This window comes from Necator americanus, chromosome II (genome assembly GCF_031761385.1).
Source record: "Necator americanus strain Aroian chromosome II, whole genome shotgun sequence".
Lineage (NCBI taxonomy): Eukaryota > Metazoa > Nematoda > Chromadorea > Rhabditida > Ancylostomatidae > Necator > Necator americanus.
In genome coordinates this window covers 9,064,604-9,090,746 of record NC_087372.1, presented here as the reverse complement: position 1 = coordinate 9,090,746, position 26,143 = coordinate 9,064,604, and the positions used below count along the sequence as shown (strand labels likewise).

General features: G+C 42.8%; 4 protein-coding genes across 6 annotated transcripts; 1 reads left to right on the top strand and 3 right to left on the bottom strand.

The window, feature by feature from the left end:
* Window positions 1-3,463: 3,463 nt before the first annotated feature.
* RB195_017234 (uncharacterized protein) lies at window positions 3,464-7,344 on the bottom strand (the record flags this gene model as incomplete). The annotated part of the gene is made up of 5 exons (XM_064184143.1): window positions 3,464-3,604; window positions 3,936-4,047; window positions 6,514-6,713; window positions 7,195-7,278; window positions 7,339-7,344. The coding sequence occupies 5 exons, from the start codon at window positions 7,342-7,344 to the stop codon at window positions 3,464-3,466; spliced, it is 543 nt and encodes a 180-aa protein (XP_064040024.1).
* Window positions 7,345-7,566: 222 nt separating this feature from the next.
* RB195_017232 (uncharacterized protein) lies at window positions 7,567-14,316 on the bottom strand (the record flags this gene model as incomplete). Of its 2 annotated transcripts, XM_064184141.1 has the most annotated exons (7): window positions 7,567-7,649; window positions 7,764-7,896; window positions 7,982-8,041; window positions 8,577-8,616; window positions 11,384-11,529; window positions 13,212-13,274; window positions 14,155-14,316. In XM_064184141.1, the coding sequence occupies 7 exons, from the start codon at window positions 14,314-14,316 to the stop codon at window positions 7,567-7,569; spliced, it is 687 nt and encodes a 228-aa protein (XP_064040021.1). The 2 variants fall into 2 exon arrangements, with proteins under 2 accessions (XP_064040021.1, XP_064040023.1); XM_064184140.1 differs by lacking the exons at window positions 11,384-11,529; window positions 13,212-13,274; window positions 14,155-14,316 and adding an exon at window positions 8,670-8,779 and having other exon boundaries at window positions 7,764-7,832; window positions 7,986-8,041; window positions 8,383-8,616.
* On the top strand, window positions 9,049-26,132 carry RB195_017231 (uncharacterized protein; the record flags this gene model as incomplete). Of its 2 annotated transcripts, XM_064184139.1 has the most annotated exons (10): window positions 17,186-17,228; window positions 17,297-17,392; window positions 19,088-19,195; window positions 19,278-19,389; window positions 20,115-20,154; window positions 20,198-20,262; window positions 20,784-20,962; window positions 21,287-21,410; window positions 22,213-22,322; window positions 26,116-26,132. In XM_064184139.1, the coding sequence occupies 10 exons, from the start codon at window positions 17,186-17,188 to the stop codon at window positions 26,130-26,132; spliced, it is 894 nt and encodes a 297-aa protein (XP_064040019.1). The 2 variants fall into 2 exon arrangements, with proteins under 2 accessions (XP_064040020.1, XP_064040019.1); XM_064184138.1 differs by lacking the exons at window positions 17,186-17,228; window positions 17,297-17,392; window positions 19,088-19,195; window positions 19,278-19,389; window positions 26,116-26,132 and adding exons at window positions 9,049-9,388; window positions 12,792-12,892; window positions 19,511-19,613 and having other exon boundaries at window positions 20,115-20,262; window positions 22,213-22,381.
* RB195_017233 (uncharacterized protein) lies at window positions 9,385-9,649 on the bottom strand (the record flags this gene model as incomplete). Its single annotated transcript, XM_064184142.1, has 2 exons — window positions 9,385-9,499; window positions 9,546-9,649. 2 exons carry the CDS (start codon window positions 9,647-9,649, stop codon window positions 9,385-9,387), a joined length of 219 nt encoding a protein of 72 aa, XP_064040022.1.
* Window positions 26,133-26,143: the final 11 nt, after the last annotated feature.

Below are 26,143 nucleotides of genomic sequence, written 5' to 3'. Positions count from 1 at the left end.
AAAATATATGCATGACTTAGCCAGCCGAAACTGTGGTTAAAGGAACGTGCAGAAAATAACCTAAAATTATGAAATAATCTTATTATCTAATTGTAGGGTATTTGTTTAATTGTTCACTGATGTGAAACCAGCGGTGTGTCGTGAATTACGGCTTGGGCATAATTATACAAAATTATGGAACTAATTTCAAAGAAAACCGTAACTATTTCGAACTCGGAATAGTCGGCGGACAGATCCGCGTTTTTCTACAGGAAATATAAAGGTCTCTAAACGGAGTTTCGGATGGCAAAAAAGAAGTCTTCAGAAGAAATTTCCTAGGTCTCAATTGGATATCAACTACAAACTGAGTTTTTTCGTTTTGCGCAACACCCCTTGACCTTGACAAGACCAAATCGAGATGTCTACTGAGGCTTGAAAAAGAGTGACTGGGATGAGTAAGTGTTATCACACAAATAAAAATAAATAAACAAATAAAAAACAAATAAAATAATAATTTGATCCGCAACCATGTGTCAATTTGTCAAATGATCGAATGTTAATAAATTCCAAAAAGTTCCATAGCAATGACTTTTCCTCTTAAAGATTGTCTCTATGGATAGGCTAAATATAGAGATAAAACCAAAGGATAGAAATGAAGTTGTTGGAAAAAGAAGGATGAGTAGAAAACATTTCGATACGCGAAGGTTCAATATACATCCACTCATGCATTAGTAATTTCACTTTCGGTGAGAAAATTACTGGGGAGAATGATTCGCAGTAATTCCATTTCATCCGCGAATTCCTTTTATCGCGTGCTTAGAGGGTGTTGATGTGTTCTGTGAATTTTTTATTTGAAGAAATCTACAGAACTCCCATTGGTTGGTAATTGTGATGTACAGCGCAATTGGTAAGAGGTTCTGCTGTGTCTGCAATCACGATCGCTCCTAGTTTCGAATCCGCCGTGATGCCAATCAAGCATTTCATTTTTCAGGGGTCGGCGAATCGGTACCAGACTTGTTTGTGAGGATAAAAACACTGAGACATCGACTAGCGCGCAAGTCACTGTATCTGAAATGAACGTGGTGGAGCATCCCAAGCGGATTGTTTACCACCAGTCGCTTTATAATATTGTAGACAACTATTTGCGGAGTTCTACTAAAGAATACTACTTAAAGACATCACCCCACCAACCTGAGGTGGTACGGATTTCAAGTGGAGTATTCTTATACGGGATAGTAGATTATGGAGAGGGGGGTGATTCCGTCCATTTCCTGCTAATTGCCGTAAAAAACGGTCCGGAAGATGCGGCGCATGCACAAGGCTGGCGCGCTCCAATCGTAGTCGTTGTAGAAAATAGCGCGCCGGATCGCTCGAAGCCGTATCGTCAAGGCAGTTTTTTACGCCAATTAGGAAGAAATTGGCAGAATCACCCTTCTCTCCATAGTCTACGATAAGAATGCTCTACCTAAAATCCGTACCACTCAGATTTGTGGGGTGATGTCTTTAAAGGCAGCGTACCACCAATGTGACGTGGTGAAGGAATCCGCGAGGAAATCTAAAGTTAGGGTTATAGATTGCGGGATTAGGACTGGTTCCGCTCAACTCTGGCTGATCATCGTAAGAAACGGCGTGGGAGACGACTTTTTTTAAACGATTTAAGTTGCAATGCGCCACCCTTGCGCACGCCCCGCCTCAGGCTGCGCAGCGGTCGAAGATCAATGAAGTCTTTTCAGCGGTCTGTTCAAGTAAAACCAATGAATAAGTTGCTAACGGAAGGGTTGCTTGCTAGGGAACGGAACATTTACATAGGTGAGGGTTCTAACGTACCTCGTAATAACCAAAGTGGTTTTAACGCTGTTTCTTATGACTGATTTCTTATGATCAGGGCTGAGAGAGATCAGAGATGAGCGGAACCACGCCAATTTCGCAGTCTATTATACAATCCCATGCCTAGCTTTCCATCACCGCGTCAGATTAATGGTATGGTACCTTTAACTATTCAAGTAAATCGTTTCCCTTTGAAACTATGATGCCTTATGTAAGATAAAATCAAACTAAAATAAAACTAAATTAAATCAAATTGATTAATTAATTGAAATACCTGCAATCGTTGCTGAATGTGTTCAGACCGGTTGACGTGACGCGTCTGCCGCAACGCAGCGCTCGAATCCGCCTTAGTGCTCACCATGCCTTTTATCTCTCCAGGGTCGATAAGTTGGTACCAGACTTGTCTGGGAGGATAAAGGCGCTGACTTGACACATCGGTTAGCCACCGCAAGTCATTGTAAAGGCCAGTTGCACGTTCGTAATCCTGAAACGATTCCGAATTGAAGTGAACGTGGGGACGCATCACAAGCGGATTGACGCCTGAAACTTGATCCTCCAGAAAATATATATACATATATATATACGTATATATATATATATATATATATATATATATATATATATATATATATGCACGTACACATACATATGCATACACATTCCTTCCGTTTCTCCTCCCTCTAACTCGGCCAAATCAAAGTATACTATGTAGGTCGAGTTGAGTTGAGGTGAACACATTCGTCACCGACATCCTTGGCTTGGAATGCGCCCCCACGTTCACTTCAATTTAGAATCGTTTGAGGTTCAGGAACATATAACTGATCTATATAATGACTTGCAGTGGCTAGCCGTTGTGTCAAGTCTGTGTTTTCATCCACCCAGACAAGTCTGGTACCAATTTATCGAACCCGCAGGGATGAAAGGCTTGGTGAGCATTAGGGCGGATTCGAACCTCCAATCAATCGTGCATGAAGCGGAACCTCTAATCGCTACACTACAATGGATTGTTGAAGCTTTACCTGATGTTACCCAGTTGAAAGTAAATTGGTGCAAAGCCACGCAATTCCGAAACCGAGAAAACCAATTTATAGTAGGCATCACTAATACGAACGTGCGGTTGACGCCCTCTATGCCGTCCAAAGCGAACTGAGTCTTTCATCTTTAGTGGGACCAAAAATCAGTGTACATGTTTTTTCCAAACAAATTTGGTACCATAATGTGGTACCAGATTTGTTTGGGAAAAATATGTACACTGATTTTTCAAGCGATTAGGTAGGCCATCTACGGACTTATGAAACTCAACTACTTTCAGTTTAATTTGAATTCACTTCTACATCCCAAATATATCGATCAGTGATGAGATCTCCATTTTTTATTTCCCTTGTAACAAAAGACATCTGGTATTGAACACATACTTTGCACGGTAGACGGAAATTTGAGGTAAAATATGTTAGTATAATGTTTTTCTTGAAGAAAAAGTGACCTTTTGCCTTTTGGTGAACTGGAACAGCCACAACTTTGAATTTCAATCTGCACAAGGTAGTCATAGAATTCATTTTATTACCAGATTTTAAGATACAACATTACAATCTGGGAAACCATTATTATGAAAATACAAAAACTCCATGAACTTATAACCAAACATCTAAAAGGTTCCTCAAACTGCATGGAAAGCAATGTTTCTTCGCAATGCGTTCGCTGATTGTTCCATTATGTTTCTGAAGTTTTGAAATTTTGTACTTGAATCCTTCTTCTTTACGGTTATAGGCACAGGCACAATGGTTTGTACAGAGGATTCCTGAATGACCTTTATAAACCGTGAAAATAACCCGTTTATCCGTACAAAATATAGCATCGTCAAGAATTTTCAAGAATAATCCAGTTTCGTAGTGGTTAGTATTTTCCTTACGACTTACCGTTGAACTTCTGCAGCACAACATCTGCACAAAATTCTTGCGAAACGTTTTACTGAGTATGATATACACAAATAAGTTGGCTGAGTACTCCGGAAAGCACATAAAATGCGCCACTACTAAATGTATGCTTGGCAGCTATAAAACAGTTGAACAGTAGAAGAATTGTGTACCTAGCATAAAACTCTAGATTATTGCTTTTCCGAATAAACTTACTTCCACCACCCGACTCAATAACGATGCACTGTTAGGTACGGATATTAGCACAAAGGACAGAAACGACAAGACTGTTAAAACCTTAACAGTTTGTCGATTCTGCTTGGAAAGGCTGAAAATTTCAATAATCACATGTTGTACCAGAGAAATACAGAACTAATCAGAAACGCCAATTCCTTGTGCTTATGTGAGCTTATAGCTGATCGACAACAAAGTTTTTCCTCTCGGAACAGTTGCCCGTTCGAATAAGAATGTTGTAGGGTAGACTGATATATGTCTGAACATCCAACTAACTTTGCCGTTAGACATCTTGTAGTGCTCGTTCCATTTGCCTTCAATGACCAACAAAAATTCAAAGAAAAGCACTTTCCCAAAACTCTGCTCCAGAACGAGAATAGCTTTTCTTGAACTGCACTTTCTTCGCTCTTTTAAAATCAGGGATTGAGCACTGACGAAATATTTGATGATCATCTCAACTCCTCATCTGCTTAATATGTATGTATGTATGTATGTATATATATATATATATATATATATATATATATATATATATCTCCCGTCTCACTACATTCTACCTTCGCGTTCTAACGCAGGCCCTTTACCTCTTTCACCACTCTAATTGTATTGAATTGTATAGCGATCGCGCTGTTTCACTCACATATTCGTCACCAAAGCTCGTATAAGAAATTAGAAATATTAGGAAATTAGGCACCAGATCACATTCAATTTCCTGGTCTGCATCTGAGACAAATAATACAAGTTGGTGTTGTACAGATGGTGACGTGCGAGGAATTCCGAACTAGCTAGAAAATGCTTTAAAATGTTCGGTGATTTTTAGCTGTCTAAGTTTGCTTTCCTCAGACAATGGGTGGTGTTCACTTCATTGAAGAAAAGAGGAAATACGTCTTGTCCGAGGTAGGGGTTTCCAACTATCCTGCTCCCACATCCCCGTATCTTCTTCTTGGACCATATCATAACCATTAAAAACAGCAATCTTGCGAGCGAAAGCTAACACGTCTCTTTTGTTTCAAAACTTTCTTGCTGTGTGAAACATGTCGTTAGGACGGCTTTCTTCGTTTGGAATGGATGACCAGAAAGAAAGTGAACTGAGATGTTCCTGCCATTAAGTTTGCGATACCATTTCATTTGGCACCTACCTTTCAAGATGTCAAACTTGACGCTAAAAACTAGGAGTCAATTGGCCTCTGAATTCTCTCTTGTGAACTTAATGTGTTGGGACTGTCCGTTGAAAAAGACAAAACATTTGTTTTTCCCTAAGTGCGAATGAAAAAGCAACCGTCGATGAACCGAGAGTAGAACAAAGGCGAAGTTCCAAAAAAAGACTATTGAATTTTGGTTATCAAGGAAAAAAACTGGCTGGAAAGCCAATTTCCGTCCGTGACCAAACGTTTCAGTTCTGTGAAAGAAGTACCCGATAATTTGAAAGTATTGCAGTCGAGACGCGCTTCGAGGGGAACGATTAAGTAGGGTTTGATAATCCGTATAAATTGATGGTTCTCGCTTTTTTGGGTAGTTCGAACAAACCCCCTATCGCAGAGTCATTACGCACATTGTACACAAGTTTTATGTCCGTACACATTATCTGTATGTCGAATGACTCCATGACACAGTCTTCTGTTAGGTGTGCTGCGAGCAAATGAACGCACTGGTGTTTGTTGAATGGGCGTATACATAACCCAATACCTGCACAAATATTTTGTTTAGGAGCCGTTCTAGTGTAGACTCTCTCCTATATCACTGATGTAGGTGTCATTTTGAATTGCAGGATTAGTCGAGTCGTAGTTGGATGGGAGTTTATGCGTTCTGATAAGGTGATAAAGTACTGGACACACCGGCAACTTTAGGCGAGCGATGGGAGAAGAGGATAAACAATATACTGAAGGCTCTTGCAAATGTCTTTCTGCTCTTGCAATATCCAACTGGTGTTGAACCATGACTATGAACTACCCACTTTCATCGCTAGAGTAAAGCTTTATTTGTCATGCCTATTACCTTGCTTTTTTGCAGGACGAATGCTACCTCCTAGTTCTGTCCTTATGATATCGGGCCACCGTTTTCGGAGTTTTTTTTTTAAACATCGTTTGGGTTGTGGAAACACCATCGAACGAATTAAAATTTCAGCTGGATCGGAACTACTTGTGTGATACCATCTGTAGCACACCAAAGTGTATTATCGCCTAACACGTAGACCAGGAAATCGCATGAAATCCAGTGCAATCTATCTCTCTTGCTCTGGCTATGAATATGTTGGCGAAGCAACATATACTCGTATCGAAGAGCATGTAAGTGGCAAGAATAGTTTACGAGAATGGACAGCTTTAGGCCCCCATAAAACACAAAAAACACGACGAAGCCAATTTCCAAATCAGGATTCAAATCTTTGCGTACAAATCAAAAACGTTAGCTCGAAAATTGCTAGAAGGATTTCGGATCTAGGCCAGAAATCCTAGAATGAAAAAGCAAGCTTAAAGTTTGTGTGTATAATTGCCGCTTAGACTGTGGAACGACCATTATAGGCTCTGAAGAAGGCGATTGGCCGAAACGCTAGCCAATAAACCCAAATAACAACATCATGTAAAACTCGTCAAAAATCAATATAACATCGTCATCATCGTCGGCATCGTCGAAGTACTCGAAAGCGGTCAGGGGCAGCTCGGTGGTGCTAGGGCGATGTCGGCAGTACGCTGGTTTACTGTCCTTCGCATGATGCCATTGAAGAAGAAGTTGAAGAATAAGGGTCCTCTCGTTGTCACTTGTCTTCAGTTACCGATTCAATACATGCCTTTCTGGTTCTTGTTATCGGGTCGCAGCAGTTTTTCGTTGATTCATGTAATCAAATAGACGAAATCTCTTACTACTCCTCCATAGAGAAGCACGTTGAGAAGATGGAACACCTGGTCAACCGTGGATCAAGCGAGACGAAAGCCAGCTTGCTCATCGCGGGTTGTTTCTTCGCGATGTTTAGTAAGTAGGTCTAAGGTAATCCGCTCCAAAACCCTCAGAAAACACACAGGAAAGAAGTTCCTTGATAGCTTCTTGGATCCGTGATTGAAAACTTGTTGTGGAAAGGAATTATGAGGGCGTATCTCCACAAGTTAGGTATTCTTTCGTCAGTCTATATTGAACGAATGATTTTCGTCATCTCACTAATTCCAGAGACAGGAGTAACTTCCATCATTTGTGTTCTTATTCCATCTTTTCTGCCGGGATTTCCTTTGCTCCTCTTCTGGATACAGACCAGAACATCCGACTCAGTCGGTGGTTCCTCCATAATCACATTGTCGGTCTGCAAACGTTCTTGATTTTCGGGGGCTGACGGCGCCTGCTATTTCAGAAAGTCATTGAAACAATCATTCTAAATTGCTGTGGTTGCTCCACTAACAGCCATTGGCAGTGTACAAGACTGTTGAAGACTTTTTCGTCTTGCTTCTACTGTAAAGTGCTAGCTTTCTAGCTCTTTCATTTTCAACGTCCATTCATTTCCGCGGTCTTTTAACAGTTCGGGACGTAAATTCCTTCTCGTAGCTTTTCTAGATTGCAATTGCCTGTGCTGCGGAAGGCACATACAAAGTGAACTCACACATGAATAGAAAAGTTGGCGGATCTTCGTTCAGCATTCCTCGCTTTTCGGAGCTGCGATGTCGATGTTAGCTTGAAAAGCGTCAGCTTCTTTTGTGGAGAAGTGTTTTGGAACTGAAAACTCAACCTCCAAAGAATTTTCAACAAAAACACCTTCAATGTCTCGACTGAGGGATGTTATCCGTCACTATCTAGTCGAGTTGACGTTTTAGAGTTCTTATCTCGCACTTGCGCTGTTGTTCAGGCGTCGAGTGGGCTGACCCTTGCCACGTTGGGTTATGGCATCGATGGTTCCTCCTGAACGTGAGAATGATGATGAGCCCCCTTTATTCACGTAAGTCGACTGGACGGCTACCGTTATCTAACGTAGATGACGCTAACCGTCTGGTCGACCTATGCACTTATGTGGATAACACCATTTTCATTTTTGCACTTTCTTAGCATACTGACGGCTGTTCAAGTCCCATCTTCGCATTCTCGTCGATTCCGATAATGTTGACCTCTGGCTGGAAATTTTAGACATCAGCATAAAACCTTGGGTTGATCATGAAAGGCGTCCCAATTGTTGTCGTTAGCGGTGTCGGTAGGTGCATCGGTCCCTACGATTCAGAGTTTACGTCCTCTGCGATCTCGCAGTCGTACAACGGTGTATCTCGGCGACGTTAAGCCAAACTCCTCCACTAGGTTCTTTTAGCCGTTCGTCAGAACTATCGCGCTGCCTTTTATCTTCGCCGCAGCAAGCAGTGTGTCAACGCTATGAGACGGATATTTGTTTCCAATAACTCCATAAAAAGAACAAATAAATGACTGATAACAATAATGCTTGCTGCACCATTTAAAAACATACGATTTTTGCTTTGCAAGTAATACGAAACATGAGAATAGACAAATTATGAAGGCAGCTGTAAAGCCGAACACAGCCAACGCATGGCTAAAGATTTCGAAAGCTTCGCCGAATGTTGGTCCACGTCCACACAAATAATCAACATATCCCATGTTGCGATGCAAATATGCTACACAGCAGCAGCCTACTAATACTACCATTGTAGCTAGAATCACAGCTGCAGCAAAGCAGTACTTCCTAAAAAAAGTTTAGAAGGAACCAACTACACATACAGTCGTTTCGAAACGAACTGAAGCCTAGTACTTGGAAGCAGTATACCAGGATTCTGACGGTAAGCGAATCCACAGGAAAAACTAGAGATGGGGTAGTAGATAGCGGAATAGAGGGTGGTTTCACTCATCTCTCCCTGATCGACGTAAAAAACGGCGTGGGAACTGCTTTCGTTTTTACTAGATACGTTAAAACGCTCTCCGTACACGTTCTTATCCTATCAGCACTAACTGATTTTACTACTAGGGTGTTCGGAAAGTATCTGGCGAAAATTTCACAGTAGCGCAGATTTTTTGAGATGTTCTAGAAGTTCCCATTTTAAATATATTATATAAGAACACCACCGCTTGTATACACATAACATATCTGGCTCCCTCTTCCTTGCCTATTTCATATATAATGACCGAACATTCCACCCATATTCGACACGTACTCCTCTACGAGTTCGAATCTCGCCATTCCGCTGCTGGAGCCCATCGAAACTTAAGTCAAGTATTCGGCACTGAAGCCCCTTCTGAGCGGTGTGTGCGCGCCTGGTTCCAGCGCTTCAAAGTCGGAAACAATAAACTCGAAGATGAGCCTCGCTCTGGTCGACCGACTGCAATATCGTTCGACGAACTGAAGAATCTGGCAGAGCAGCATCCATATGAAGGTGTGCGGTATTTTGCTTCCAGTCTTCGCTGTTTGCTGTCCACCGTGAGCAATGGACTGCGATATCTCGGGATGGTGAAAAAGCTAGGTCAGTGGCTCCCTCATGCATTGAGCGACGGCAACCGCCAAAGACGCCTGGACTTCTGCACTCAGCTGCTCTCCAAAAGCGGCTGATTCGACTGGCTGGACACCATTGTCACTGGAGATAAAAAAATGGGTCCTCTGCGTCAACCACAGCCACAAACCTGAGTGGTGCGCTGGCGATGAAATGCCGGATCCTTTCGTGAGAGGTGAAATCCATGAGAAGGTCATGCTGAGCATCTGGTAGGAAGTTCATGGAATCTACCATTTCGAACTACTGCCAGACAACACGACAGTTACTGCCGAGGTCTACAGCGCTCATCTGCAAAGACTGGCCGACAAGATCCGCAAGGAGCGCCCGAAGCTCGACAACGTTCGCCTGCTGCACGATAACGCGCGCCCTCACATCGCGAAGAAGACTTCCCAGAAAATTCCTGAGCTCGGATGGGAAAATCTATCGCACCCATCGTATAGCCCAGACCTGGCCCCGTGAGCGACTACCACCTCTTCCGATCGCTTCAGCATCACTTGGAAGAGTAGCGCTACGATGATCGTGGCCACCTCGAAAATGACCTTCGGGCTTTCTTCGCCTTCACGACGCCGGAGTTCTACGCCAAAAGAATCCGTGATCTTGTGAGACGGTGGCAGAAGGTTGTCGATGTTGATGGGGATTTTTTGGTCGAATAATAAAATGTTGTTAAAAGGTTGTGTTGTTTGGAATTTTGCCGTATTTCGGCAGATTTCCGAACACCCTAACAGAATAGGCTGGTGAGAAGACCTCATTGACTTGCTTAACTTGCTCGCTCATGCACGCACCGCATCCAGGTGTGATCGAAGATCAGTCCTGTCTTCTCACCGGCCTATGCAAGTTGAATCAATGAATAGGTTGATACGAAGACCGGGAAGTGCGCACAGAGGAGCGTTCTAACGTATCTCGTAATAACCAATGTGACTGCCACGGCGTTTCTCACGAGGATCACGTAGAGATGAGCGGAACCACCTCTTATCCCGCAATCTACAATCTCATCTCGAATTTTTCCCGTGGATTTCCTCATCACGTTGTATTCGTGGTATGTTGTAGTTAAAGGCATCACCCTACGAATCTGCGATGGTGCGTGTTTCAGGTAGGTTATGCCTATACCTCTAGATTATGGAGAGGAGAAACTGGCGCGCTCCAAAAGAACTCGCTTTAGGAAATGCAGGCGCACAGGAACGCTCGAAGCCGTATCGTCCGGGCCGTTTTTTTACGGCAGTTAGGAAGAAATGGACGGAATCACCCTTCTCTCCATAATCTACGACACCGTATAGGCATAACCCATTTGAAAACCGCACTATCCTAGATTCGTGGACTGATGCCTTTAAAGGCAGCATACCACGAATCTGGGGTAGTACGGATTTCAGATGGAGTACTCGTGTACGGGGTCGTAGATCATGGAGACCGGGGTGGTTCCGCTCATCTTTGCCTGAATCACTGCAAGCAGCCGGCCCCTGAATGCTGTTTTGTACGATGCTTTCTATTGTAGCGCGCCACTCTTGCACGCGTAGCGTCCCTTACTGCCTTTCGTGGCAGTCCGAATTGATTTTCAACGAATCGCAGGGCGGAGGGGGCGCAGAGGATGGAGCGTTGCAATATATGCCGTCGTACAAAACTGCATTCTGGAGGCGGCTGGTCGCAGTGATGCAGAGAGAGAGATGAGCGGAACTACCCCGGTCTCCATAATCTACGACACCGCATACGGATACTCCACCTGAAGTCCACACCACCTCAGATTCGTGGTATGCTGCCTTTAAGTGGCTGCGATCAAGGTAAGGCTCTCGCTAGCACTAGTCGCATCCAGGAATAAATCAAGGTCGCACCACTTCGAGCGTAGCTGCATAAGCAATTGCACCACGTTTTACGACGTTTTGACCAGACAGTATAAAAAAGCGTTTATATTTGTGAAAAAAAGCACTTTTTTTAAACTGCTCCCAGATCGAAATAGAATCATAGAAAAATGCCTACCTGCCCATTGGGTTCCGGCGATACATGCCTGGAAACGCTACGCAGATGAAGCGATCAGTCGCAAGTGCTAACGCCGAAAGAGGCGTCATAACACAGGATCCCATCCGCAAAAAATCGAAACCGTATAGAAAACATGTCCACGAAGTCTAAAACTAGACCGTTTACATCTTCTGTAACCATCCCAAACACTAAAATTTCTCTTCCTTCTATCAATGTGAAGAATTAAACATTATATCTAGCAAGTCAGTTAAAAAGATTTAGATTTAGAGATTGACAGAAAATGATTGATTTTGATCAATACTTCGTGCGCACTCCGACTTCAATTCAGAATCGTGAACCACAAATCTAAAATCAGTAGGTATACTTATCCACACAGACAAACTTAAGCACTTACATGTTATGTTACCATGATACGCATCAGGTTGATGCAACAGTCATGCTTCTAATTCTTTGACAAAATTCCGAAAGTTAAAGGCAGCGTATCACGAAACTGATGTAGTTGGGAAACTTGTGGGAAAATATAGAATTCAGGGTATAGATTAGGAGTACCGCTCGATTCCTACTAGTTGTCCTGAAAAACCGCCTGAAAAAGGGCATTTGTTCTGACGAGGTACGTGAAAACGTCCCATTTTTGAGCACGCGCGGCCGTCCACCAGCGGCCAATCGGAGATCAACGGGGTCTCCTTACCAGCCTATTCACGTAAAAGCGATGAATAGGCTGCTGAGGTAACCGGAATGTTTACGAGGGTAGCGCGTTCTGACGTATCTCGTTGGGACGAATGCGATTCTCACGATATTTTCAGGACGCTGAGACGGAATTCAGCGTGGTCACGGACATTTTCATAATCTAATCTCCGAGCTCTATAAAGTCCATGAAAGGTCCAAACATCAAAAATTTGATGACACCCTGCCTTTAAGAAATCATCCAAAACACAAAAATGGTAGATAACCATCTAGAACCTTATCAACTCTTTCATTCCTCTGTGACTGATATTGGACTTAGCTGCGATGATAAATAACGATAGAGACAACAAATGCTTTATCTGGGTATGCTGCTGAGTGAACTCAATTGATTTCCGTCCGCTCGATCGCAGACGCGGCGCGTGTCCTTCATATGGCGCATTAAACAGTGTCGGGTAGGAAAACTCGATCGACGAGGTAGTTTCCTACACCGTTTTTTTGGACGATTAGTGAGAATGGAGCTTGATTGGGCTCATTTTTTTTAATGATCTACGCTCCTAATCTTATCTTTTCATGGAGAGATTCCAACATTGTCATGTTTCAATTAGCTATTATAGAAGCTATGGCTAGTCGCTAAATTGGTGATTGAAAGTAGGCTTGGAGTTTATCAGTTTAGTTGTGGAGAGGTTGGTCGTTTAAATTGTAGATTCAATATCCCCCTTTTCAGGCTCTGAAGAAGGCGATATGGCCGAAACGTTAGCCAGTAAATTTATTTACCAACCTCGTGTACAGCTTATCAAACTCGATACTACATCCAACTATGCCGAGGTTCATTGAAAGTCGAACTTTCCAACTGCTATGGCAACAGTCGGAGTTCGTTTGCAGCATTTAGCACCGCAGTTCTGCAATGTTTGAAAGCGTGCGAGCCAAGACTCATATCTTCCTTTGTTCGCTGCATTCGAAAAAGTCTGGATGTTTATTGAATACATTTTAAACAAGAGATCAAAGCAACTCACCTTATCACGCGCTTGGATAAAGACTTGATGAAGTTATTCACCCTAAGAGAGCATTGAATTAATTCTCCTCCGAAACTTATCTGCATACTCGGTTTCCCGTTTATGGAGGAGGTCATCAAAGAAAACCTCACGAAGCCCATGATAATATGAGATATACAAGCCACTGCTTCACCACTCGACAACAGAATGAGCAACTGAAATGGAGATTTCTTTTCCTTCCAGTCATTCCTTTTTTCAAAAATCTTGCTCAGTGATTGATAGACAAAAGCTTCTAAAGATATAGTAGGGTCAATACGACATGAAGCAGGACCGGTTAGGAGCGTACTGGAACCCTTCCTGCCACCACCCATTCTGCAGTCTGCGGTGGTCCCATCTCGCTTCCAACTGCTGCCTCAACCGCGCCGTTTCGAGCGCGTAAGAGAATGCACCGTGCTTCATGTCGCTTTGATCCAACTATATGTTGATTTAAAGGCCGTATACCACGAATTAGGATAATTAGACATAGGAGAACCTGCGGGAAAGCTAGAGATGGTTCCGCTCATCTCTCCCTGATCGCCTGAAGAAAAAATCAGGGGAAGGCTGTGATTTTCACGAAGATTTCAGTTGGGGGACGCGCCACACTTGTGTACGCGCTGCGCAGGGGTCGAAAGGCAGTGAGGTCTCTTCGGCTGCCTATTCAAGTGAATCCAATGAACACGCTGTTAAGAGGACCAGAAAATGTATAGGGGAGCGTGCTAACGGGCCTCGTAGGAGTTGATGTGGTTCCCACGCCGTTTCATAGAACGATTAGGGAGGGGTGAGCGCAACCTACCCGGAGCCGGCAACCTTAAACCTCGTCCTTTTTCTGTGGATTCCCTCACCTCGTCAGATTCGTGGCATGCTGTCTCTGAATGTACGCGACCATTTTCGCCATACCCATAACCATGTATGTGACACAACGCTAATTTACTTTTTTCACACCACACTTTCTCATTTTTAGTTACTATACTATCCTAGTTTAAGAAAAAAAACGCCTAAGGAAAATAATAATACGATGGTATGAAAGGTAGATATGTGAATACTTCCACAACTGACCGGATATTCACGACGAAACGATCGAAAATACAAGATAGTTGTTACAAATAATATGCTTGGTACGAAAGCTATAAGAGCAAGAATGGCATCAATGAGGTATAACATACGGAGTGAGTGTTCTTGTGAGAGTGTGTCATTGATTGGATCGGATTCCGAACGCATAGCTAAAACAACATATCTTATACCATTTCAAAATTAAGCGTGTCTCTGCAGTTGTTCTTCATTTGATTCAGATGAGTGCCTAATTATAAGGATTTTCTAAGAAATAAAAAAAGCTTTGGTCAGTCTCCTAATTGTCATAAAGTGTGCATTTAAGAAGACGCAGAAGGGATTTTTGGCAAATATCCAACGAATCCAATAAGATATTTGCTGTGATCTGTGTGTTCTCCTTTTCGAGCAGCATCTCTTGACCTTAATAAAAATGCGGCGAAATGTTTATTAAAGGTTGGAAATTAGAGCAAGTGAGATGAGAAAGTGTTACTAGACAAATAACGAAGCAAGCATTCCAGTCCAAAAAGCGTAGTTGAGAGGAGGGAGGAAAACAACGAAGCAAGACGTCTCCTTACAAAGGCCCAGTGTCGTTATATTCATGCATTAGAAATCGTGTTCGATGAGAAAATTATCGGTGTGTGGTTTACAGGAGATTTCTTTTGTGCATTCCTTCCATTATATTGGGCATTGGGGCGTGCGGAGAATTTTTAATTTAAAATAGAGAGAAAATCTAGAGCTCATGAGTCTGGATGACCATATGTAGAATTTGAAAAAAGGAATAAATTTTTCCTATAATCAGTTGTGTACAATACAACATATTCTTTCAAAATATAATTGGTTTTTATGTTGCATCAATTTTGTTATGTAGAGGATGGAATGGATACACTGAAATTTGCCTAACGACGAGCAAAACAGTCAGTCGATGTTCAACGAGTTTTACCGGTTTAAAGTCGACGTAGAATATGTGGTAACGCGCTGATGCGACGCGTCCACCGGTGAGCGCGGATCTTTTCCGCCGACCACGACAAGCTTTTCAAAGCTTTTTTCCTTTTCGTTTTTAGATAGTTTTTCGTTCTTCTTTTTAAGTCGTAAAATAGTGCACAGATCGGATTACGGAGTCGTAGAGAATTCTTCTTCATTAGTTTTGTCGTTTGTTTTGCTGCAGGGGTACCTCACAACGAAGTAAGACGTTGCCTGATACATTTCGTTTTGCAGGAATTGAACGACAGTTCCACTTCTTCATATGATTGCTCTTAATTAGTTTTGGAATTGTAATCGCAGCAGAATTTTAAAATTCGACTGAGAGAAATGTTAATCATGCGCAAATAGACTGAAAACTGGGAGAAATTCTATTCTAACCAAATAATATTTTAGATGAAAAATTAGAAATTTACGCATTAGAACTGTTCGACTGTCTGTCTCCTGCAGTGCAGCAAAAGACACACAGAGATATTGCAGAAGGCTGGTTAGAGCGGTTTGTTGGAGTTCACTCGATAGTGTTCGGCAGTTCAGCGTGGCGAAACGAATGGTTGTTGCCAAAGATTCCATGCTCGCTTCAGGCGGTTGACCTTTCAGGTTATGGGCTTTGGCGATGTGCTGGACGACAGCACCTTTTTGCAGTGTATGGGAATCTTTCGCCATATAACAGTGCAGGTTATATAGCTCGTACGTTCCCAATGCGTTCTCTCGAACGCCTGATTGCGTTTAGTTAAAGCAGGGCCACCACGTGCAGATAGCAATCAGTCTCGTATACGCGGCCCCACGTAGCTACTTAAAGGAAGCATACCACGAATCTGGGGTGGTACAGATTCTAGGTGGAGTACCCGTATACGGGGTCGTAGATTATGGAGACCGGGGTGGTCCCGCTCAACTCTCTCTGAATCATTGCAAGCGGCCGGCCCCTGAATGTTGTTTTGTACGATGCCTTCTATTGCAGTGCGCCACCCTTGCACGCGTAGCGTTCCTTACTGCCTATCGGGGCAGTCCGAATTGTTTCGCATGGCGGAGGTGGCACAGGGGGTGGAGCGTTGCAATAGATGGCGTCGTACAAAACAGCATTCTGGAGGCGGGTGTTTGCAGTGATGCAGGGAGAGATGAGCGGAACTACCCCCGTCTTCATAATCTACGACCTCGTATACGGATACTCCACCTGAAATCCGTACCACCTCAGATTCGTGGTATGCGGCCTTTAAGTAAGCTTAGTACTTACGCAACGATTTGGGCTCTTCTGGTCTCTGGTTCCGGGTGTAATATGTTGGGGGATGGTAACTTGTACTGGATGAGGCTTTTGAGGGGATATGTTGCAAATGTTCTGGCTTTTCAGGCTGTGACGAAGGCGACGGTCCCGAAACGTTAGCCGCAATATAAAGTGTAAACGATATTGTTTCTAGCTTCGCATTTATTACTGACCATGTGCAAGGTTAGCCTTCTTCTAAGATGTTTTTTGATTCTACTATGATTCCGATTGCAAGAACACTAATCATGTATCGTCGCACAAAAAGTGTGTCGAAACAAAATGAAAGGGATATTGGGATCTCAGGAGAAGAACAAAACATGAAGACAACGTAAGCCTACCATCCATTATTATACGGAAAAAATAGTGAAAATATAAGAAGCAAAACGAAGAAGAGTGTTCCGGAGAGTTTTCCGCATCCTGTAGAGAAATGCTCTGTGCACGATTTCGCCGAGTAAGTGCACAGAGCTGTCTCAACATAGTAGGGGCTTGAGGCTAGGTGCGATTGTGAAAGCGGCTACGCTCGAAGCGCTGCGGTGCAACGCAGCGGTTACTGTTGGAGTGAGGAGCCTTGCTAGCGCCATTTTCCGTTGCAGTTTTCGATGGTCCCACCTCCACCCCAACCGCTTTCTCCACCGCGCTGACTCGAGCGCAGCCGGTACACAAATGCACCGAGCCTCAAGCCGTTTTAACCCCACCATATAGTTGAGTCAAAACGACATGAAGCCCGTTGCAGTTGCGAAAGCGGCTGCGCTCAAAGCGGTGCGGTATAGACAGCGGATGAAACCGAGGTGGAGAACTGCAGAGATGGGTGGCGGTAGCGAGGATCCTTACACGATCCAAATCCTCGGTCAGTGTTTCGTTTTGACCCTACTATACGTTTTACGTCGACGTGTGGAACTTGAGTTCCTCTTATAGTGCTGATAATATCAGCGCACATTAGCCCAGGAGATTTCCAGATGGAAACCTTCATCAACCTGACATTTCGGCCTTTCGACGTCTTCGGAGGCCTAGGTAGAGGTTGATTGGGACACTTTCACGTCTATTCCGTTAAGTATCACACTAATAGAGAATGTTTTTCGAAATAAACGTGAGATTGTTCCAGTAAATCTCTGCTAGGTCCTCTGAAGATCACGAAGAGCCGAAACGTAACGAAGGTCTCATCTGAAAACCTCTTCGTCACAGTAATAGAAAACCTAGACAGAAATATATTCGATGTTCGAAGACATGAGGACGTTTGAACATCTTGTGATAGGGTACCCTGATCCCTATCAAAGTACTATACTTTGCTTTTCTCTACGTGTTAGCCTACACAATGACTTGCGGTGGTCGATGTCCCAACCAGTGTTCGTTTTTCCCTGAAAGCAAATAATCAAGTTTTAATTATAGACCTTATTTCTTTCTTTCTTTTGTTCTCGCTCATTCATTACGTTCATAATACATTTGCAGAAAGAGAAAGAAGACAGAAAGAAATATGGTTGGATCTAAACGACATGAAGCACGGACAGTTCCGCAAGCGGCTGCGCTCGAAGCGGCGCTGTTGAGCGTAGCGGTTGGAATCGTGTGAGGATGCTCGCTTCCACCACCCATCTCTGCAGTTTGCCATGGTCCCACGTCGATTCAAACCGCAGTCTCCACCGCATCGCTTCGAGCGCAGCCGCTTGCGTAACTGTCCGTGCTTCATGTCGTTTTAACCCGACTATATAAGCATAGATGAGCTCTACTTCGATATCGCAAATTCGTCTAAAAGGGAAGGGAAACGAAAAAAAGGGAGTGGAATGGGTGTTACTTGGCGTCAGAAAGTAATATTTTGCTATGTGAAGAAGTGAAGCAATGTTCGAATCTATCGTGTTTATTTGGGTTTACTAACCGAACCACTACAGCTCAGTGAAAACAACTTGATTAGTGGTGCAATGTGGTGTAAACAGAACAGTTGAGTGAGACTTTAGCTTAGTTTTCCCATCAGACTGGAACCCAGCCCCTACCTGTCCAGTAATGTTACGTTTGCAGTTGCCTCTGAGAGGCTTGGAACGCAACTGTTTACGCCATATTGCACCATAAACCAGATCGTTCAATCGAACTACGAAAGAACTTGCTACGAAATTTGTTCTTAAATTCTAATTCATTTTTGGATGTGAGTGATAAGTTGGCTACAGATTACGATGGGACCAAAATTCGCAGCGTGGTCTGAAACTTTGAAACTGGGTCACGCGTGGGTGCGTATCACCGTTTGAAACGTTAATATCCTCTTATCACTTCGGAGACCAATGGGACGCTAATTTGGTCTCACGCCAAACGGTTCAATCCTGTGTTCTGCGGAAATTCTATCTCACAATTCTTCGATTACTGCCTCCTCCTCAATGCCTTTTTTACTGCTCGTTCTGCTTCGATATCAGTTGTTTTGCTTACTTTTCAGCAGCAGACACTTAAGGACCCCTCATTACTTTCTTCTTAAAAAGAACTTGGAAAAATCAGCGAAAGTGGTATCAGTTATGGTGCCATGCATGTTTGGGTGGTGAATAGTAGTGATGCAATCGATCTTGTTATTTGTAAATTAGAAGAAAAAACCAGCATAAGTTTATGAACAACCCGATATACTCGCATGTGTGTCGCGTATGGTAACTTCAAAAGGATTTGCGATCCATAATTTCTCGAAATCTATCGTGAAGAACGTTTAGAAATACCTGATTTTCGGTTCATAACTTCTAGGGGCTTGCATTCGAATCGACGTGGCGGGACCCCTCACTCAGCTTCGCTGCGTGACTGAGCTGACAAGGGTCTCACCGCGAGCGCAACCGCCTACCCACAACAGTTCAGGTCATTTTGACCTACTTGACTTGCTACTGTCTTGCCATATTTATTTGGTATTTCCAGTATAATGTCTGTCTCTTCATTTTAGGAATTTCTACGACTTTGCGAAATTGGTTGAGAAACTGGAGGAATGTTACTCTTACTGCTATTGGGGCTGCGGACTGCTACAGCCTGTATAGCAAGCATAGACCCAGAAGATAGTAAGTGTTAAGCACATTCATAGATTTATTATTCAAAGTTTTTCTTAGTTGCCTGTAAAATGTTGTAAAATGAAAAGACGCATTGAGATCAATTTCTTTGTTTTGTTTGAAATTCCTATAGTCGGGAATGCATAGTCAAAACGACACGGACAGTTGCGTAAGCGGTTGTGCTCGAAGCCGTGCGGTCGACGCAGCGAATCAGGTTGGAATCGAGGACCGGGATCGTGAGTGGCGGTAGCGAGGATTCTTACACGATTCCAACCGCTACGCTCCACGCTCCGCTTCGAGCGCTGCCGCTTACGCAACTGTCCGTGCTTAAAGGCATCACCCCACGAATCTGGGGTGGTGCGGGTTTCAGATGGCTTATGCCTATACGGAGTCGTAGATTATGGAAAGAAAGGTGATTCCGTCTATTTCTTACTAATTGCCGTAAAAAAGGCCCAGAAGATACGATTCGAGCGTTCCGGCGCTCTATTTTCCACAACGAGTTCAATTGGAGCGCGCCAGCCTTGTGCGCGCGCCGCATCTTTCGGGCCGTTTTTTACGGCAATTAGGAAGAAATTGACGGAATCACCCTCCTCTCCATAATCTACGACTCCATATAGGAACTCTCCACTTGAAATCCGCGTCACCCCAGATTCGGGGGTGATGCCTTTAATGTCATTTTGACCCAACTATAGAATCTGGAGACATTACTCCAAAATCTACATTTACCACATCTCCAGCCCCAACCACGACCACCACGCTTCCACCTCCTTGCCAGACGTGTCCGCAGCCGGTCTATCGGAATAACTGTAATGGCGTTCAGCGACCTCCGTGCCCGAGTGCTGCACAAGCCAACGTACAGACAGCGAATAGTGGGACTGATTGCATGTCAGTATTCTGAAACTTGTTTTGCATTTTACTCGCGACAGAAACGTTTTAAATACAGCAGAACTCAGGCGAAATACGCAAGAACATTACTTCTGCTTCTTTTACACTGAATGAATGCTATTCTACTCGACTTGAGTTGCAGTAGCCTGATCTGAGGCGAGTACAGGCACCTTTATCACCCAGTTCCAATATCCATGTAGTTCGGTCCAATACAATACATAATTAACATAATTGCCTTATACTAGCGTTTGTAGCATCCGAACTTCCAGTGTACATTGTCACCGTTTTTTTCTCACCTTTTTTCTATTATTTTCTTATTCCTATATCGAGCTACCCTGTTTAGTGGGTCAAACCCCATAAAACTTGCTTAATTAGCCATTACGATCACTTTTTGTGTCCCCCATCCCCTCCTCCTTCCTTTGTAGTAACATATGAGTGGCTGCTGCAACCGAGATCATGAATTTTCGTCTTTTTTCTCGTGAAATCATAATGATGTCCACATAAACAAAGTTGTCTTTAAGACTCACATTCGTCTGTCCAGCCGGCACAAATGCATTTGTTTGGCCAAATGGAGGGAACACTCTTATATCGTATTCGGGCACTGACTTGGTCTGTGATGGACCATCTGGCAATCAGTGGCGAACCGACATGGGTTTGAACGTCGAATCATTGTCATGCATCGGACCTGTTCCTGTACTCGGTAATTTCTACTATATAATAAACATCTGGATTGATTATGCAGTTACCGGTTCTCTTGTGCTACTCGTGTGTGCTGTACGCTTTGTGTAACCATAACAATTGATTGATCTTGTAGTTTTTTTTTTTGCCCTTTTTCGCTGTGATGATCAAAAGTTGAGAAACTGAGTCAAGTTATACAGGGTTAAGTGGTGTGGTCAAATGTAACTGTATTTCAGCAAAAAAAAAAATCAAACGAATTTCACTTCAGATTCAGATTGAGCTTTCGGACTAGTACCGCTGTTTTCAGTGATTGTACACAGATGAACAAAAACTTCCATGATTACAGGTTGCGGCTTCTGTCCCACATTTGCGCAAGTTTACGTCGATTGTACCATGTATGGAAGAGTGGATTGTTATCCGGATCCGGCGACGATCGTTGCTGATATCCAGAGAAATGGTGCACAGTGCGAGTAAGCAACTAAACCATTTTTCAGTTTGAAAACTATTTCGAAGGAAAGTCATTATTGTTCGAGTTCTGATTTGTTGGAGTTTCGTCAAGAACTTGAAAAGATTTTGCTATGAAAAAGGAAAAAAAAAGCCGACACTTTTTCGATCGTCCTTTTAACTTTTTGACTGTGGAGTGCCTTGAAATCTTTCGATTAGTTGAAGACGCAGCAACTTCCAGTTCGTGCTTTCTTGGATCTTTTTTCAATGCACGCTTTCAAAGTACACTTTGTTTTGAATCATAGCGTCTTTTTTTGTATTTTTCGTAAGTCTCACCAACTAAATCTATATTCTTTATTGACATGCAACTAATTTTCCTGCAATGTTCGATAAAAATGTTGTGGATTGGAATAGGTGCACACATTGAAGCTCATTTTCGTGAAACAAGTAATCGAGCGCCTAGTGAATGATCTTCTTTCTTCATTCGTTGATCAGTGCTTACCGTACGCAACACTCACATGGCGCTCGTACGACTCCAATCATCTCAGAGAGATGATTGAAATGCGAAAAAGAGTGTAATGAGCTGTTTTTCCTTCCCTTTGGTTGAAACTGTAAGAGTGCCGGCACTTCAGGTTGTAATGTTACAGAATAATAGAATGGTAGAATAGAATAAGGTAGAATAGTAGGCCACGTTCTACAACCATCCTTGTGTGGCTCGGATAAAAAATTAAAGGAATGTCAAGAATTGTTCACATTAATTTGAGCACCTTAGTACCTAATTTCATACAATTTTCCAAAGCAAATCTCTAACCTTCGATCACTTTCCAGTCTCGATGTCCAGTGCCCGTACGGGGCAACTTTGCATTACATTGTCGGTGGGGGCACTCCAGTAGATACGTTTAATGCACTCGCTACGCTGTCATGCACAATGGCTGGAGGTAAGTGGGAATTTGGTGGAGTAGCTGTTGACGAAATCACTTGTATGAGTGATCCATAATTTGTTTATATTTCTTCCCTCTGTTAGCACACATTGTTCGTTTCAGTACTTCAGTACTTAATTTTGTTCTTAATTTTAATTTTGAGACGTGTACTTATTTGGTTTTTTTTTCGCTTTCCTCATTTCAAATTGTTTCTATATTGAAAAATCTGTTGCACTGCTTGTGAATGAATACGAAACAGTGATCTTGTCATTAATTTGGAAAATCAGTTGTTGTGAAATGATTTCTTTTTCTGTTTCTGTGTATTTTAATGTTTCTGCTACAGCCTAAATATTGCATAAAAAAGAAGTGAGAGTTCTTTTTTTTTCTCAGATTTTATTTTCTACTTCGTTTAATTGCTTCGGAACCTGCGTTGGAATTGAATCAACGAAGAACGCCGCTTTTTTTTTCTTTTGTTCAAACTTTTTTCTTAGCGTTTTTTTTCTTTTGTTCAATCTTTTTTCTTAGCGTAAAACATTACTGATCTTCAGAAATGTTTTACGCTAAGAAAAAAGATTGAACAAAACCTGACGTGCAATGGCCTCGTCTATACTTTGCTCTTTTTTTAACCTTCCAGATCACACTTCTCGGTAGAAGGGAAAATTTTTCGAGGTTTCCTTAGGATGCCAAAAAAAAGAAATAAAGTGCTGTTTTGAAAGTGCTTTCAAGGGAAGATCGTTCGATTTCTTAAAAACCTCCCGAGGGAGTTTTGTTTAACCATGTACTCATGTCTGCTGAGGTGGTGTGGTGTCTTCTGCATAGGTCGGATATATTGGAGTCGAAATGACATGAACCGCGGTGCTGTTGCGTAAGCCGCTGTGCTAGAGCGGCTTACGCACCGAGAGTAGCGGTCGGATTTGGGAAGGGGTAGAAACAGCGGTTGGAATCGAAGTGGGACCATCGCGAACTGCAGCGACGAATGATGGTAGCGGGGATGTTTTTTCAATTTTTTTCTTTTTTGAATTTTTTTCAAAGAAAAAGCTGATGTCTTTTTTATCCTTTACCGCTGTCAGAGGGAAAAAATCAGTAAGGCAAGAGGTTTAGTGTATTTCGTTATAAAAGGCTTTTTAATACTACTCCAAAAACTCTAAAGCAAAAGAAAAGATAGGTATTGTTGGGTCTAAACGAGGTCAAGCACGGGCGGTGCGGTGGAGACAGCGGTTGGAATCGAGGTGGGACCATAGCGGACTCCAGAGATGGGTAGCGGTAGCGAGGATCCCTATTCGACCCCAACCGCTACTCTTCACCGCGCCGCTTCGACCGCAGCCGCTTACGCAACTGTCCCTGATTCATGTCATTTTGACCCATCTATAGACCCCTGATTATGTATGAATGGATCAAAAAGACTTGAACCACGTCGTAGTTTCGTAAGCGTCTGCGCTCAAAGCGGCGCGACCGAGAGTAGCGGTTGGGTTTGGGAAGGGACCATCGTGAACTGCAGCGATGAGTGGTGCTATCAAGGGCCCCTTTGATCCTAACCGCGACGCTCCATACCTCTGTTTGTGCTCGCCGCTTCGTGCAAGCAACTACGCAACTGCACCGAGCTTCATTTCGTTTTGAACCGACTATATTCATGAAGTGGACAGGGTGTTGCGCAATTGGTAAGGAGTTCCGCCGCAACCGAACGGTCGATGGTTCGAAACCGCCTTTAAGCCAACGGAGGGCTTCAAACCTTCGGGGTGAATAAATTGGTACCAAACTTGTCTGGTAGGATAAAAACTCTGTTTTGGTATATCGGGTACCTCTCGCAAGTCATTGTATGCGACATGCGTTCGTAAATTTCAAATGATTCTGAATTGAAGTGAACGCGTTGGAGCATCTTATTAAAGATGAAGATTAAAGCCAAACACTTCACAGAGACATTATATTCATGGAAGGAAAAATCACGGAAGATATCCTATCATATTCTGACCGGAACACAGATGGCTGTACTAGTTTAACCAAACTATCCGTAGAACAACACATTTAAAAGCTTAATGCAACAGTTAGCATTAGTGTTTCTCGCTCCCAAAAATGTGTGAGCTTGTAGATCACGCAGTCAATATGTTAAGAATCTGTTCATTTGTTCAAGCATAGTCTTAAATTTCTCTTTTTTTTTATCTGTTGAGTAAAGATATGAAGGAGTTATCGAATAATTCTAAATGTTTCTAAAGGTTTTCTCAACGAATCATTCAGGAATCCTGTTGTGCCTATCCAAAAATCAAAGAATCTATGCGTAGAATACGAATACGAAGAATGAAAGAGAGCCATACCCAAGCTGGGTGCATCGAGTGCAGAATGTTTTTTCCGTAAAACCATAGATCAGAGCCTTAAAACTGGGTCAAGCACTGGTCCGCGTCATAGTCTGAAATATTTATATCACCGTATCAGTTCAACGATCAAAGTGACGAGAGTTTGGTCTCACGCTAGACAGTTCACTTTTTTTTTGTTAGTGTAGATTTCCCACCTGCTTCTTTTTCCTGTAATATCTAGTTTCTTTCATATAATATCGAATTTTATTTGCTTATCTGTAATTATAGTTACTGTTCGGTTATTTTCAATACTGTTTTTAATAAGTAATAGTGGTGGTAGTAATTAGACACTACAATCATGAATCTCCAATTGTTTTTTGGGGATAAAATGTGATAGAATAACATGAAAATGTTGCATAGTATCAAATGTAATGAAATGGTGAATCTTCATTTATAGTAAGGTCAAAACGACATGAAGCACGGTGCAATTGCGTACGCAGAATCGCGCGTGGCGCTTCGGTGGGGCGCAGCGGCTAGGAGCGAGGTGAAACCCTTCCTGGCACTACAAATCGCTGCAATTTGCGATTTACCTCAATTCCAACCGCTGTGTCGACCGCACCATCCGCAGCGCATACACAAATGCACCATACTTCATGTCGTTTTGACCCGACTATATCTTCACCCTGAATCTGAAGTCTCCTGCAACAGCGTAAGTCTTGGTTTCGATTGCCGCAAGCGAGGCGCTGCCTCGATCGCAACCGCTAGCTCCATCGCGTCACTTTGACTGCACCCGCTTCCGCATTTGCACCGGGCTTTAGGTCATTTCGCTATAATACAGCTGTCGATGTGAGGTAGGCAATGTACATATTTAATTCTCGGCAGTTTATGGTGTCCAAGAATTAAGTATTCTTTGATATCAAATCGCATAAACTAGGTTGGCACATAACAGCATTCATGCTGTTCTTGTTTTTGCTTATAGAAGAGTTTTCTCGGCAAACTTCACCTTTCTGAAGTGTAAAGCACATTTTAATCTCTTTCATCTTCTCTGCCAGAAACAGTTTGAGACTTTTCGGTGTGACAGTTTGTCTCGCTGTCAAGTTGACAGGACATAATGCTGAGAACATCCAAAACACTTTCTTCTTTACAATTTCATTTGAAATTAAAGGTCATGAAGAAGATTTTGCTAGCTGAAGGACAGCTTAAAAACAGTACAAAAAGTTTCAAGTAACATAATTTCAACACGATTGATTCTCAAAGGTCAGGAAAGCAATCTGACTTCCATAAGTATGCCCTAGGGGTCTAAACCACTAGGTTTTCGTCAACCAATTTTTTGAGAGTAACTCTGAGATTGTGGGGTGTTCATGCCGCCAACGTCTCACATCTTCCACCTGGGGATGTGGTAAAAAGTTTCTATTAGAAACTCTTCGTAAACTTGCGAACAACATAGTGTATGTACGTAACTCATCTCTACAGTACCAAATCTTCTTGACATCTTCAACTTTACAGGAGTTCCTTCATTTCAGGAACTTCTACGATTTAGCAAAATTGTTT